The 13,227-nt window shown below is 41.3% G+C and overlaps 1 protein-coding gene across 4 annotated transcripts in view; it reads right to left on the bottom strand.

The window, feature by feature from the left end:
* The window catches only part of OGDHL (oxoglutarate dehydrogenase L), a 63,741-nt gene that overhangs the window by 23,436 nt on the left and 27,078 nt on the right, over positions 1 to 13,227 (bottom strand). For 2 of the 4 annotated variants that reach the window (XM_053388243.1, XM_053388242.1), the window contains 8 exons: positions 12,482 to 12,661; positions 11,789 to 11,917; positions 11,078 to 11,257; positions 9,720 to 9,872; positions 7,612 to 7,714; positions 6,501 to 6,629; positions 4,232 to 4,382; positions 552 to 679 (listed from right to left, as the gene is read on the bottom strand). In XM_053388243.1, the coding sequence (XP_053244218.1) occupies positions 552 to 679; positions 4,232 to 4,382; positions 6,501 to 6,629; positions 7,612 to 7,714; positions 9,720 to 9,872; positions 11,078 to 11,257; positions 11,789 to 11,917; positions 12,482 to 12,661 (1,153 nt within the window). Of the gene's footprint in view, positions 1 to 551; positions 680 to 4,231; positions 4,383 to 6,500; positions 6,630 to 7,611; positions 7,715 to 9,719; positions 9,873 to 11,077; positions 11,271 to 11,788; positions 11,918 to 12,481; positions 12,662 to 13,227 lie in introns of those variants that run through there. The other 2 variants (XM_053388244.1, XM_053388245.1) reach the window with 2 other exon arrangements.

Raw genomic sequence — 13,227 nt, forward strand, 5'->3', positions numbered from 1 at the left:
CTGTGGAACCAACTGCCATAACAGTCATCAACAGTTATAAGGTTGAAGTGACCTCTGCTTCAGAATATCTGACGAAGTGTGTATAGTGGTACCTCGGGTTACAGACGCTTCAGGTTACAGACTCCACTAACCCAGAAATAGTACCTCAGGTTAAGAACTTTGCTTCAGGATGAGAACAGAAATTGTGCTCCGGTGGCACGGCAGCAGCGGGAGGCCCCATTAGCTAAAGTGGTGCTTCAGGTTAAGAACAGTTTCAGGTTAAGAACGGACCTCCAGAACGAATTAAATTCTTTACCCAAGGTATTACACACGAAAGCTCATACCTTGAAAGCTTATATTTAGTTGATCTTAAAGATGCCACTGGAATTATTAAAGAAGATTTTTTCATCTTTCATCTTGTTATTTATCATGTATAAGACGAGACACCCCCCCCCCCTTTAAACTTTATTTTAGAGTAAAAAACCCTCGTCTAATACACGGAAAAGTATGGTGTGTAGTTCTATACAATCTCAAGGTACTCAAGTAATCCAATAAAAAACTGCCAAACTTACCCAAGACCCCATATTCTGAAAGGGAGCTATTGCATACGGTGTAAGGGGCTTGCTGCTCCCACAGATGATTCATAGGAACACAGGTCCCCTTGTCAACATCTTGATCATGGAGTACATGGTGGCGATGGCTACAAAGATTTTTAAAAACACAATGACGTTTTAAGAAAAGATATTTTGAGAAAAGGAAACCGTGGCAAGAGCACACACAGAACACTTTTTGAATGTTCAGAGTCTTCGCAATTATTACAACAATCATCCAGCAAGGCAGCTCAGTATTTTAGCCATTTGCAGGCTGAGGACTGAGACTGGGAGATGGTGTTAGCCCCAAAATGGAAAACAGGGGAGGTTCCAACTAAAGAAGAATGGCAACTTAAACTCATGGAATATGTGCAGCTTGCAGACCTAACATATAGAATAAGAGAACAAGAAGAACATACATTTAAAGAAGACTGGGAAATGTTTACAGAATATATGGGGGGGGGCAGTTTTGTGTACATTTGATAACGGCAACATTTTCAATAAATTCAACAGTGTACATAAGTTTTGATGGATGTAATAATAGAATACAGTTGTACCTTGGAAGTTGAACGGAATCTGTTCCGGAAGTCCGTTTGACTTCCAAAATGTTCGGAAACCAAAGCACGGCTTCTGATTGGCTGCAGGAAGCTCCTACAGCCCATTGGAAGCCATGGAAGCCCTGTTCCAAAGAACATTTGCAAACCGGAACACTCACTTCCGGGTTTGCGGCATTCAGGAGCCAAAACGTTCGACTTGCAAGGTGTTCAGGATCCAAGATATGACTGTACTGAATGAGTTAGTTTATGTAAAACATGCAGGGATTTATGTTATGCATAATGAACCATGGAAAGAGAAAAGGAAAGTCACTGATACGTTAAGGTTGTTTAAATGAATATTCTAAACTGTAAAACAGAAAATTTAATAAAATATATATATTAAAATAAATAAATACAAAGCAACCCTTAAAAGAGAGAGAGACTGGGAGATGATGGCTTGTCCAAGGCCACAAAGTGAGTTTCTGACTGAGCTTAGATTTGACTCAGGTATTTCTCAGTTCACACCCTTTCCCATTACACAAAGTCTCATATTATTTTTCCACACGTTTGGAAAGATTAAAGCTACGGCTAAAGTTATAAAAAATCAACAGCGGCCTCCAGTATGGAAGCTACCGTTCACTGCATCTAGGCAGTCGCAAGGGATTAACCATTACTGTTATTTTAAATTAAAGCTCTTCAATATCTCAAGTATTCACTTCTGACAACAGGCTGACGTTGCTGCAGATAACTTTGCAATTGTTGCTGCGTGATGCATGAAGCTTTTAGTGGCATGCAGTTACACTCCATAAAATATGAAGTGTGGAAGCCATTACACAACAGGGCTGCTTTCGCTCAAATTATAATTAGTTGGGAAATTCTATTCCTCGTGCCTTGAGTCATGTGCAGCCTGTATTGTGCACCGGCTTTCAGCTCCTTGAGCACTTTTCAGGTTCAAGTCTTGAAAGAGCTGCATCCTCCGGTCCTCAATGCCCACCCTTCATCAGCTCACTGCTTAGTGCCCTCTAGAGCTCCATTAATCAGCATTAGAATGGTGCACCAAGGAACATTATCAAAACAGAGATGACTGAAGTAATTACTGTAATCCATTAACTCCCTGAGCAAGACTAACTGAGTGAAACGCACCAATATGTTCAAGCTCTACAACCACTAAAGGAAGAAGGGCTATTACCCTGATAATAGCTATTCTGCGGTGCACGCCTGCCGAAGCTGAACAAATTGCCAGCAGAAATTCTGTTCTTCTAAAGCATCTTAGCAAGAACCGTTCACCACTCTAAATAGAAACTAGTTAATATCGTAAAACCGGAACCAACGGTATGCTGGAGGTTAAAACGCGACAACTACAGAAGTGCAATGGAGGTGGCCATTTTTGTCGACCCGTTTCCCCATAAAACCCATCTAGCAAACGATCTACGTATCGTGTAGCAAAAGACGGTAGGCAAATATGGTGGGATTCAAGACCATATGGTTTTGGGAAGCAAGCAGAGGTGTCCTGTTTTTTGCAAGGGCCCCGTTTTTGAAAACCAAAACCTGCCCACCAAACCAAAGACGCCAAAGGGTTTACTGTAGCATTCACTCGGATAAGCTAGTCTGCCACATTCAGTGACTTCCTTTGTGAGTAACCATTAAAAAAAAAAGCACATTCTCCCATATGTAGTCCCCGATCTCCCATATGCAGTCTGAAGTGTTGTAGCTCACTTCAGTTTAACAGGTCATTGATCCAAATAATGTATAGATTGGCTCTAAAATCTTCCAACCTGAATGAGCACACTGAAAGAGAGAAAAAATTCAGTGGGTCCAAATGGGATCTGCTGCAGCATATGAAGTGCTCTTTGTTTATGGGTTCCAGCCAACCATGCCATAGTCTGGACATTCCATTCTATTCCCCCTTCCCAGTTTTAATAATAATAATAATAATAATAATAATAATAATAATAATAATAATTTGTTTATTTATTTATTTATTTATACCCCGCCCATCTGGCTGGGTCCCCCCAGCCACTCTGGGCGGCTTCCAACAAAACACTAAAATACAATAACCTATTAAACGTTAAAAGCTTCCCTAAACAGGGCTGCCTTTAGATGTGTTCTAGAAGTTTGGTAGTTATCCCTCCTCCCACAAAAAGACACTCAGGGTTCTGCGGTCACTGAGTATACTCCTCCCAGCTGTTTAGGGTTTCCCCCTGATCTTAGTCCCACCCCCAAAGTTTTTCCCCCATCTGCAAATCTTAGAACTCCCCTACAACAGCTGATACATCCATCTTCAGTATGGATGGTGCTGTTTTGCCTGTCTAAGGATAGGTCCTCAGTAAACAGGTTTGCTATCATATAAAATCAAATAATTTTAATTACTGCGGCATTATGATTGTATTTTGTGATTGCTATGTGCTGCCCTGTTGTGACAAAAGATTGCAGTGTGAAGTGTCCCTGCTCCAGATGCCTGTCGTTCAATTTCACTCTCCTTCCCACTCGAATCTTTCACCCTGCAACATGTTGTCGTTGGCATCCATCTGTCTCAAGAGACAATGGAAAGGGCCTTCGGGGATGAAACCAAACTTCCGGAGAATCACAGCGCCTGCTGTGGCTGCAGAGACTGGTAACTCTTAACCTCTGTCTCCCGTGTTGTTTTTGCTGTGTTAGTAGCACCCGAGTGATCTCTCCAGGACACAAGCCTGGTCAGCATATATGGAGGTCATGGGCTGCTCAAATGACAAGACCCCCCTCTAGGCCACTCTGATGTAAACCGAAACAGCAAGTCAGCATGCTCAGTGTGCTGTTTTGGGAGTCCCCACCCCAGTTAGTTCACCTACCCTTTTATGCTGTTTATATACCTGTTTTTCTTTGCCTGATCTCTTTCCTTCCACCATCGCAGAAGCTCTCCCTAACACTTCTTCCTGAGCTTTTGCAATTACTTCTTCATTCAAATTCATGTTCATACTCAACTACCTCATGCAATTACATGTGCATTCCCCTTTAGCACTTAACATGTTACCTGTTACAAACAGCAAGACAGCCATCCCTCATAGTGACCCAGTTTAGCATTAACTCACAGCAAAATCGGTATGCCATTTTCTACCGGATGAGCAACAGCTGTATTATACAACTCACCTGAAAGTGCCCCTTTCTACATCCTGCCCACTTAGTCGGACATGGATACCTTCCTTCAACAAAGACCCAAAAGCCATGTATTCCCCCAAGGCCCAGTCGACAACTCGGTTCTTTGTCATTTCCAGTCGACTTCTCAAAATCCGAGAAAGTCCTAAGTGGGGAGGAGGAGGAGAAAAGAAGAATTACTGGCTGCAATTAACAAAAAAAGTTATCAGGATACCAATACATGTCTCCATTCCCAAGATGGACTGGAGTGCTAAGGAAACACAACCAAGAGAGCAAAATACTGATAACTAAATGGTGACCTCACCTGAATGTCTTTTGACTTTCCTCTCTTCTGAATGCTTCCACTAGTCATTCACAATCCAGACAATTCAATTCAACCACAAGTTCATTGTCCTTATATTGATAACATTTCACACAATTAAGCTCCAGATATTTCTCTTCTTGGTATTAATATTTTATCTCTCCACCTACACTGCTCCATAGGTAAACTTTTAACTATCACAATTCCTGCTTGCTAATCACACTAAAACTGAATACCTCTTTTATTGTATCCATCAACGATGGTAAACTTTTACACCTCAAGTTATTAGCATATTTCTTTTTAAGAATGTTACTAGATTAAGACTGAAGGCTTGGAAAACTTATACTCCCTTACATAAACAAGTTCCAATATCGAAGCCGTTCTGCTTTCTGTTCCACTTTTTAGTTATTCAAAACCCTTCAATGTATATATGAGTGAACTTGCTTTATTCATGAAATAATATAGCCGAATAGCTCTGTCTAATACATGAATTAACCACATTCTCAGCTTCATTCATGAAATAAGCAAATCCTTGCCTAATTCAATATTTTTATGACAGGCAAAGTTTCTGTCTTATTCATGAAAAGTCTTGCATAGCTAGCTGTGCTGTTTCATGAATAAGATTTTGCTGAATGATTTTGGCAAGCAATATTTATTTTATGAATGAAGCAATTTCAAAACTGTAGTATGGTTGATACATCAAATCCATATCAACCTAACAATTGCCTATTAAAAATTAGAGGCACCAAGCAGATGGTTCACTCTAAGCACCGTGTTACTTTTCAGCGTTTCAGGAACATGTGTGCATATTTAATAAAATATTTACACATCAATGCATAGCAACAGAGGACAGAACTAGAAGCTACACTTTGTATATGAGGATTTCTCCAGATACTTACTAATGAATAATGATATTTTGATTTAATAAGAAAGTGTATGTTAATTACATGCCACTTGAAAACAAAACATTGAAGATGTGTAATTGAAAGCTTTGCTGTAATAACTTCTCAGGAATTTTAATTGTATAAAACAACCCCTGTTGATCAATCTCAGAGGAAGGAAAATAAATAAAAGAAAGACAGATGTGATCATCAAAACATTATTCAAATCTCACACAGCTCATAATGTGACTTTACAGACCCACGTTAGAGAACGAATCAATGCAGGTTACAGACCATGCAGCAAATGTAATTTGCTAGCTCTTGCTTCCAGAGGCAAAAATCTCTGCAGAGGCACTTTTAACAATGAGATGTAATCCCTCAAATCTTGTTGATTCCCTTGAGAACCTCTCTCTTTCCAACCTCTTCCCAACGTCCACCTTTTCTTCTACATTTTCATCACTTTTAAGTGTTGTGCAAAGCATCAGTTGAAACATTTTTCTTTAAAGAATGTTTTCACATGGAGAAATATAAACGTACAACTAAAGTAGCACCACCATGAATCATATGGAGAGCTAAACAGCCAAAGATCAGTCAATCCACAGTAATTCCTCAAGGACATATAACATGGCTTTACAGTCAATCAGCCCCTCACATAAATGCAAGTACTATTAATTTAACACTAATTCAAGTGCCACAACTTCCCTAGTCCTTTGCACAATGTCTGCCAGACCACTGAAGTTAACAATATACTCATGATTGCTTCAATTCAATAAGGCTGAAAATAATAATTAGCAAAGCTCATTAATGTTGCTTGTACGAGCATTAAGCCTAAACAAAAAAGAAAAACATACAACCTCCTAGCTGGTTATGCTGTGCACTTGTAGTATGTACATCAAACACTACTTTTTAATGAAAAGGGATATGAAAGGGGAAAAGTTTCTTCTGTTCAGGAAACAGACGGCGTTCCAAATTCAGGACAGGGAGAATCAGCATTCAGCTAGCAAATATTCTCCTGTCAACGCTGCATCTCTAGAGAAAAAGGAAGCCAGTGCTGGAAATATAGCAAGAATTAAGTTCTCACCTCCATGTATTTTAAATCCTTCCAAAGGCACAGAGCTGGCTACATTTCCAATATGAATCAGCATATCTTCAGGAATTCCAGTTGGAGGGCAAGTCATGCTTTTTGGTTCTCCGTCCACATTAAAAAAACCTGAAACATGGGGAGACGTGTTGAAAAAGTACAGAAACTTTTTCCAGAAAGATCCTGCTTGCTTAGAGAAATCCCATCCTGTGTAACAAAAGTAATAACAAATTCCCCCTTTAGAATCACACAAGTGGGGACCTGGAACCAAATGCTAAATTGCACCCCCGGCCCTTAAGAAAAGTGTTCCTTTTTCGCCTGGCTAGAGGGCTAAACAGGCATTTGTAGTAGTTTTTGGAGTTCCTGGGGGCAGGGGAGAGGGAAGGTACAAATTTTTATGGCTCATTTGTTTGCATATAAAAATGGAACTTTATTCCAGCGTGGAGATCTGCCAAATTGGGAGTGGGGATTTCAGGCCAACCCTGAACTGGCAGAGTAATTTGGGGGAACTGAGAAATGAAATGTATCCAACTCTTTTGGAAAGGAACAAATGCCTTATCTTCTCTTTTGCTTTTTAAAAATACTGGTACGGAGGCAGCTTCCAGCCCCCCTCAATTTTACTTGTTTGCACACCTAGAAAAGCAGTCACTAGCATCATTTGAGGGTCATCTGTGGAGGTAAATATGACAGATGTTTTTGTACAGTTAAAAAGGAATGGGGCGAGGGGCAAAATAGCTGCTGTTTTTAAACAGCAAGGGGAAGCAGAAGGGGAAGCTGACATAGGCCTATTTCTCATGAAATGCTAAGCCAAACCATCGCTAAGCATAAATGTGCAAGCATGTGAAGACTCACAGCAGAAACTGCAGCCACCTCACTAACTGGAGCTAAGCCATGGTTTGACTTAGTGTTAAGCCGAGACCCAGGCTCATGGCTTGTTTCCCTCAGAAAAACTATAGGCTGCAGCTGAGAGTTGTCCTCCTGCAATCTGCATCTTGCAGCCACCGCAGAGAAGGGGAAAGGGGAGACAACCACATTCCCTCCTATCACAATAAACCATGTTTTACTGTGACATCGAAATGTAGCCAATGAGATTTACAGCAACACTTCCTACCTGGCCAAGGTGAATCAAGCCAGTGCTTAATGTGTAGGATTTTATTGTCTTTGGATCGAGAATAAGCTTCCTCACAAATCTTATCGTACTTTGCAATTTCTTCCTGTAGAATAGGGGCAAAATGTCATGTGACAAATACCACAGCAGGAACGCAGAGGGATAGGGAAAACTAAAATTCCATCAAAGCAGTAATTTTCAAGTTTTTTATACCTAGCACAATTTTACAAGCAATTAGTTTTTTACCACTGCGGGAGGCAGTGGAAGACAGGAGTGCCTGGTGTGCTCTGGTCCATGGGGTCATGAAGAGTCGGACACGACTAAACGACTAAACAACAACAACAAAGTTTTTTAACATATATTATATGGTTACAGTGGGAGTGGGGAGAATCAGGAGGACATTGGGCAGAAGCCACTTGTACAAGCCTGCGCACAGGACTCTGGGGAGGAACAAGGATTTCCGAGTTCCTACAAAGCACGGCATGAATTTAGAAACAAGGGAAGGGATGATCACCAGAGGGTGGGGATAGGTATCATGGCCACCAACTCTGCAAATCCTTGCACTTTTCTATCATTGGTCTGCCAATAATAATAATAATTTCCCCAGCCACTCTGGGTGGCTGCCAACAGAATATTAAAAACACAATAAAACATCAAACATTAAAAAGATCCCTAAACAGGGCTGTCTTCAGATGTCTTCCAAAAGTCAGATAGTTGTTTATTTCCTTGACATCTGAAGGGCAGGCACCACTACTGAGAAGGCCCTCTGCCTGGTTCCCTGTAACCTCACTTCTTGCAGTGAGGGAACGGCCAGAAGGCCCTTGGAGCTGGACCTCAGTGTCCGGACTGAACAATGGGGGTGGAGACGCTCCTTTAGGTAAACTGGGCTGAGGCCGTTTAGGGCTCAGCACCAACACTTTAAATTCTGCTCAGAAACATACTGGGAGCCAATGTAGGTCTTTCAGGACCGGTGTTGTATGGTCTTGGCGGCCACTCCCAGTCACCAGTCTAGCTGGTGGTAAATCCACTCGTGATTCTCTTTTCTCTTTATTATTCAGCAATTACATACTACTCCTTTTTTATCAATGGAAAGATAAGAATGTAATGCAATAACTTTTATGAAGGATTATTTATTACAACAGCAGTATAAAAAAGAAATGTGAAACACACACAAAAGTGAGATATATAGGTTAAATTGCCATGTTGGCACTTTGAGATAAGTGGGTTTTGGGTTGCAGTTTGAGCACTCGGTGTCTAAAAGGTTTGCCACCACTGTCTTAGGAGCTTGGAGACAGAAAGGAAAATAAAAACGGAAGAAGAGGTTACAGATGGGAGATGTCTGGGAATCCCAAAGTCTAAACTCAGAGACCCTGGCTTATGTCTCGCAGCAGAACTCAGGATCCACCCTGGACCTCAGCCTATCATATTTACCTTCCTGTATCAAATTAAAGCCCTTAGGAGCAAGAACATCTTTCTCAAAGGTCACACACAGTGATGGTACAAAGAAATAATACAAAAGAAATCTCACTAGGCTCCTGCCCCATGCAAGATGAAGCCCGCTAGAGGCCTTTCCCTGAATAATCCTAATCATCCAAATCCTTAAAAAAGGTAAAGGACCCTTGACAGTTAAGTCCAGTCACAGACGACTCTGGGGTTGCAGCACTCATCTCGCTTTACAGGCCGAAGGAGCCGGCGTTTGTCCGCTTCCGCAGACAGTTTTTCCGGGTCATGTGGCCAGCATGACTAAGCCGCTACTGGTGCAAGGGAACACCGAATCCTACCATTTATTAATTTCTAGGGTTTAGAGGTGTCCCCTGCAAATCCAAAACACTATTTTGCATGCAGTTTTTACTGCTACTGCTGCTGTGAACCAATACATCATTACATACTGCTCTTGCTCTTCATGTTTTTATTTTTTGAAATTACTGAGGCAACCAACAGATTTCCCCTAAGGATAATTCATTTGGAAGTATTAAGGAATAAGTCAGAAGTTATTTCCTGACCTCAAAAAATTAAAACAAATCAAACCAGTTAAAATAGAAAGCTATAGCAGTATTACTTGTTACACAACCAGCACCATTAATGGCCCTCTCCACTGCTAGCATTGTTACCTCAAACTCCTGCAGCGTCACAGTTCCATCAGCTATTAGCTTGTCGGCATACTTCTTCAGCACAGGCACCTGCTTGTGAATCTGCTTGTACATCAAAGGCTGGGTGAACATGGGCTCATCCATTTCATTGTGGCCCCGTCTTCGGTAACAAACCTACATATTTCAGTCAATGCAATGATCACGATGAAATGGGCAATAAAAAGAACAATCAAGGGCCTTCGTTGCTTTCTAAAGATCAGCCCTCTCTTTAATTTACTTTACAGTTTGCAGTTCCCACCAGCTACGTAGTTCTTAAAAAATAATTTCGCCTCTGAAGCTGTTGCACCCAGTTCTGGAAAGAATTCCAGAGCGGCTGAAAACTCAGTGAGCAGAATTTCCCCCCCATTATCTTACTGACTTAGCTCACTCAGTCCTGACAGACATTTGGTAGTCTCCCTGACATCAGAAATCAAAACATCCAGGAATCTACAGTTAAATCCCTGAGCCCTGAAAAATGACGAGAGAAGCCTGTGCCAGGGTGCCAGTGCCATCAGCTCCTGAAGTAGGCCTGAGAATATTTTGTACTATTTGTTTGAATTAATATTTTAAAACTGTGAATCCCTCTGTGGGAGCTTTGGCAGAAAGGTCTATAAATGGAATAAAGGAATGAATGCTTTAAGCTGTTTAATCTTCTTCTTTGGAGAGCATGCTTCCCCCAACATCCCAGGGATAATTCCTCTGGGATATCTTCCCATTTTGACTCTTGAGAGTTCCTAGAGACTAAAATGCATCCAACACAAGAGGGCTTTTTTCTCCCTCCTTTCCTTGTACTCTCTTACAAAAGCATAGTAATTAAGTATGGCCAGGAAGCAGGAAGCAATAAAGGCACATAAGTCAGGTCTTTCTTTTTTAAAAATTGTGGGTTTGTGTAAATTAGCTTCAGAGCCCGGACAGAGTGCAAACCAAAAGGTTACAGATAGCAGTAACATTTCCCCTTATTATCTGTGAGGTGAGATACATTTTTAAGGGAAATATCTAGGTAGATTCAGAGCAATATTGGGTCCTGTTCTTTTAGATGCTACAAACGGAAATGCACAATCTATAATTAACACTATATCATCATATTCAGAACCTACTTCAGTAAGTCCAGGTTTCAAAGACTCTGTGTGCACATACTTCAAGTATTTCAACGCGTTACAGGGTTATGCCGATTATCTCTTTTCACCACAGCTCCTCAACCTTCAATGGAGGCTGTTTCGGAGCCCCTCAACTTGCATGAGAGATTTGAAGGGGCACAAAGAGCTGTAGTGGAAAATGGATGCCCACCTAGCCACATATGCAGGGAAGACCATTCAATAGTAAAGAATGACAGTACTTACCAGATCAATAACCACATCTTTATTAAAAGTGTTTCTCCAATCTGCAGCTACGTTGCAGACATACATCACTGCTTCAGGATCATCAGCATTGACATGGAAGATAGGCGCGTTGACCACACGAGCAACATCAGTTGGATATGGCGATGAGCGAGCCATTCGTGGATCAGTAGTAAAGCCAATCTAAAACGCAATACTTAACATGTAGTTTTTAGTGGCAGTGTTTCAAAGTGTGTCGAGAACTGACATTTCAGTTTACAGACTCGTTATTTATACGGCAGGGTGCTATGCTTTTCAATTAGGAAGAACAAGTTCTGAAAGGTATCACATTTCATTCTTTTCTTATGTACATTAACATCATTTTATTGGTGCTGGAGACAGGGAGGGCAAAAAGCCACGGCGTCATTCCATGGCGATTCATGACCAATTTTGACATGAGTAATAAAACACTTTGCCTTCTAAATTCAGAGTGACCCTGCATAAACAGCAGAAAAAACTACTTTCTGTCTTCCCTTGGATTTTTTCCCAGCCTTTCTGGTAACGTTTTCCAAAATGCCTTTAGTTTCCCTACTCATAAAGGCTTCCTGTAGCCACAGAGCAACTCCTTGGCTCAAGGGAAGAATGTAATGCGCTGTCCACTATCTATCACGAAGGCAAGGGAAAAGCTTGCCAAAAGCTATTAAGGAAACCCAACTTCCTATTTCTGCTTTTTACCTGATTGTTGACCACAACATGAATGGTGCCATTGGTGGTATATGATGGAAGATCACTAAGATGAAAAGTTTCATAAACAACTCCTTGCCCAGCAAAGGCAGCATCGCCATGTAAAAGTATAGACATAACCTAAGTGGAGAGGGAGTTAAAAATTACTGGTGCTATTCATCCGTCAACAAGTTTCACAAATCCCTAGTTTAATTCCCTTTCCCCCCTCCTAATGTAATGCAAGTTGTAAAGAATATGATACATCACTGAAATGATCAATAACTGATGCTATCTGGTCCCCATCTGGCCCTCAAGAGGGCACATGGTCATCTAGGATCCAACTGAGGATTATGGATGGGAAAGATCTGTTGCAACACGGCTTGGCAGTAAGCCATTCTGCCAGAGGAGCTGGACTCTTGCTCTCAATCCCTTCTCAAAGTAGCCTTTCAACAAAACTTGTTTCTGGCCGGACCTCTTTAAGAAACTGCCGTTTTGAACATTCATGGCAATTGAAAGTGATTAGCTTAAAATGAAAATGTGGGAGAAGCTACGTGCCTCAAACATTTTCTACATCGACTCAACTGAAGTAAAAAAAAAAAAAGTATTCTGAAGACACAAGTGGCATCTTTTTATTTCAATAGCTGAAATCTACCACAGGCTATTAGAAATGAGGTCAAGCAGAAGTTATTATCCAGGCAATGTTACCTTCTTCCCTTCAGTATCCCCTCGGTAAAACTGCTCAGCTTTGGTCTTCCCTTGTACGACAGGATCCACTGCTTCCAAATGAGATGGGTTAGCCACAAGTGATAGGGTGATCTTTTTGTTTGTTGCTCGGTTGATCCTCTCATGGTACATTCCCAGGTGATATTTTACATCCCCAGATCCCTAAGACACCAGAAACCATGAAAGTCCAAACACTCAAACACTATCTATCATCTCAATGGCTGGGTTCATATTTAACACAAAATTATGGCTTATTTAGCTAGTCTATCTTATTTGTACCTCTAAATCCACAACAGCCAACTAAGGTCTGACTGGCGCCAACAATCTACCATAGGAAATTATGGTTTGAAGATGGCTTGTGACTCAGCTTGCGTTGTGTGATTTATCATTACAGTGCTACCTCGGGTTACATACGCTTCTTCCGCTAACCCAGAAATAGTGCTTCAGGTTAAGAACTTTGCTTCAGGATAAGAACAGAAATCGTGCTCTGGCGGCGTGGCGGCAGCAGGAGGCCCCATTAGCTAAAGTGGTGTTTCAGGTTAAGAACAGTTTCAGGTTAAGAACAGACCTCCAGAACGAATTAAGTACTTAACCCGAGGTACCACTGTATATCTGAACTTGGTATCCCAATTTAATCCTATTTTGCTTTGTCACTGCACCTCTGCCGTCTGCCTGGCTACAGAGATGTGAGAGAAGCGTGGCTAGAAACCAGTCACACTGGGATGAGA

The sequence above is a fragment of the Podarcis raffonei genome, chromosome 5, assembly GCF_027172205.1.
Source record: "Podarcis raffonei isolate rPodRaf1 chromosome 5, rPodRaf1.pri, whole genome shotgun sequence".
Lineage (NCBI taxonomy): Eukaryota > Metazoa > Chordata > Lepidosauria > Squamata > Lacertidae > Podarcis > Podarcis raffonei.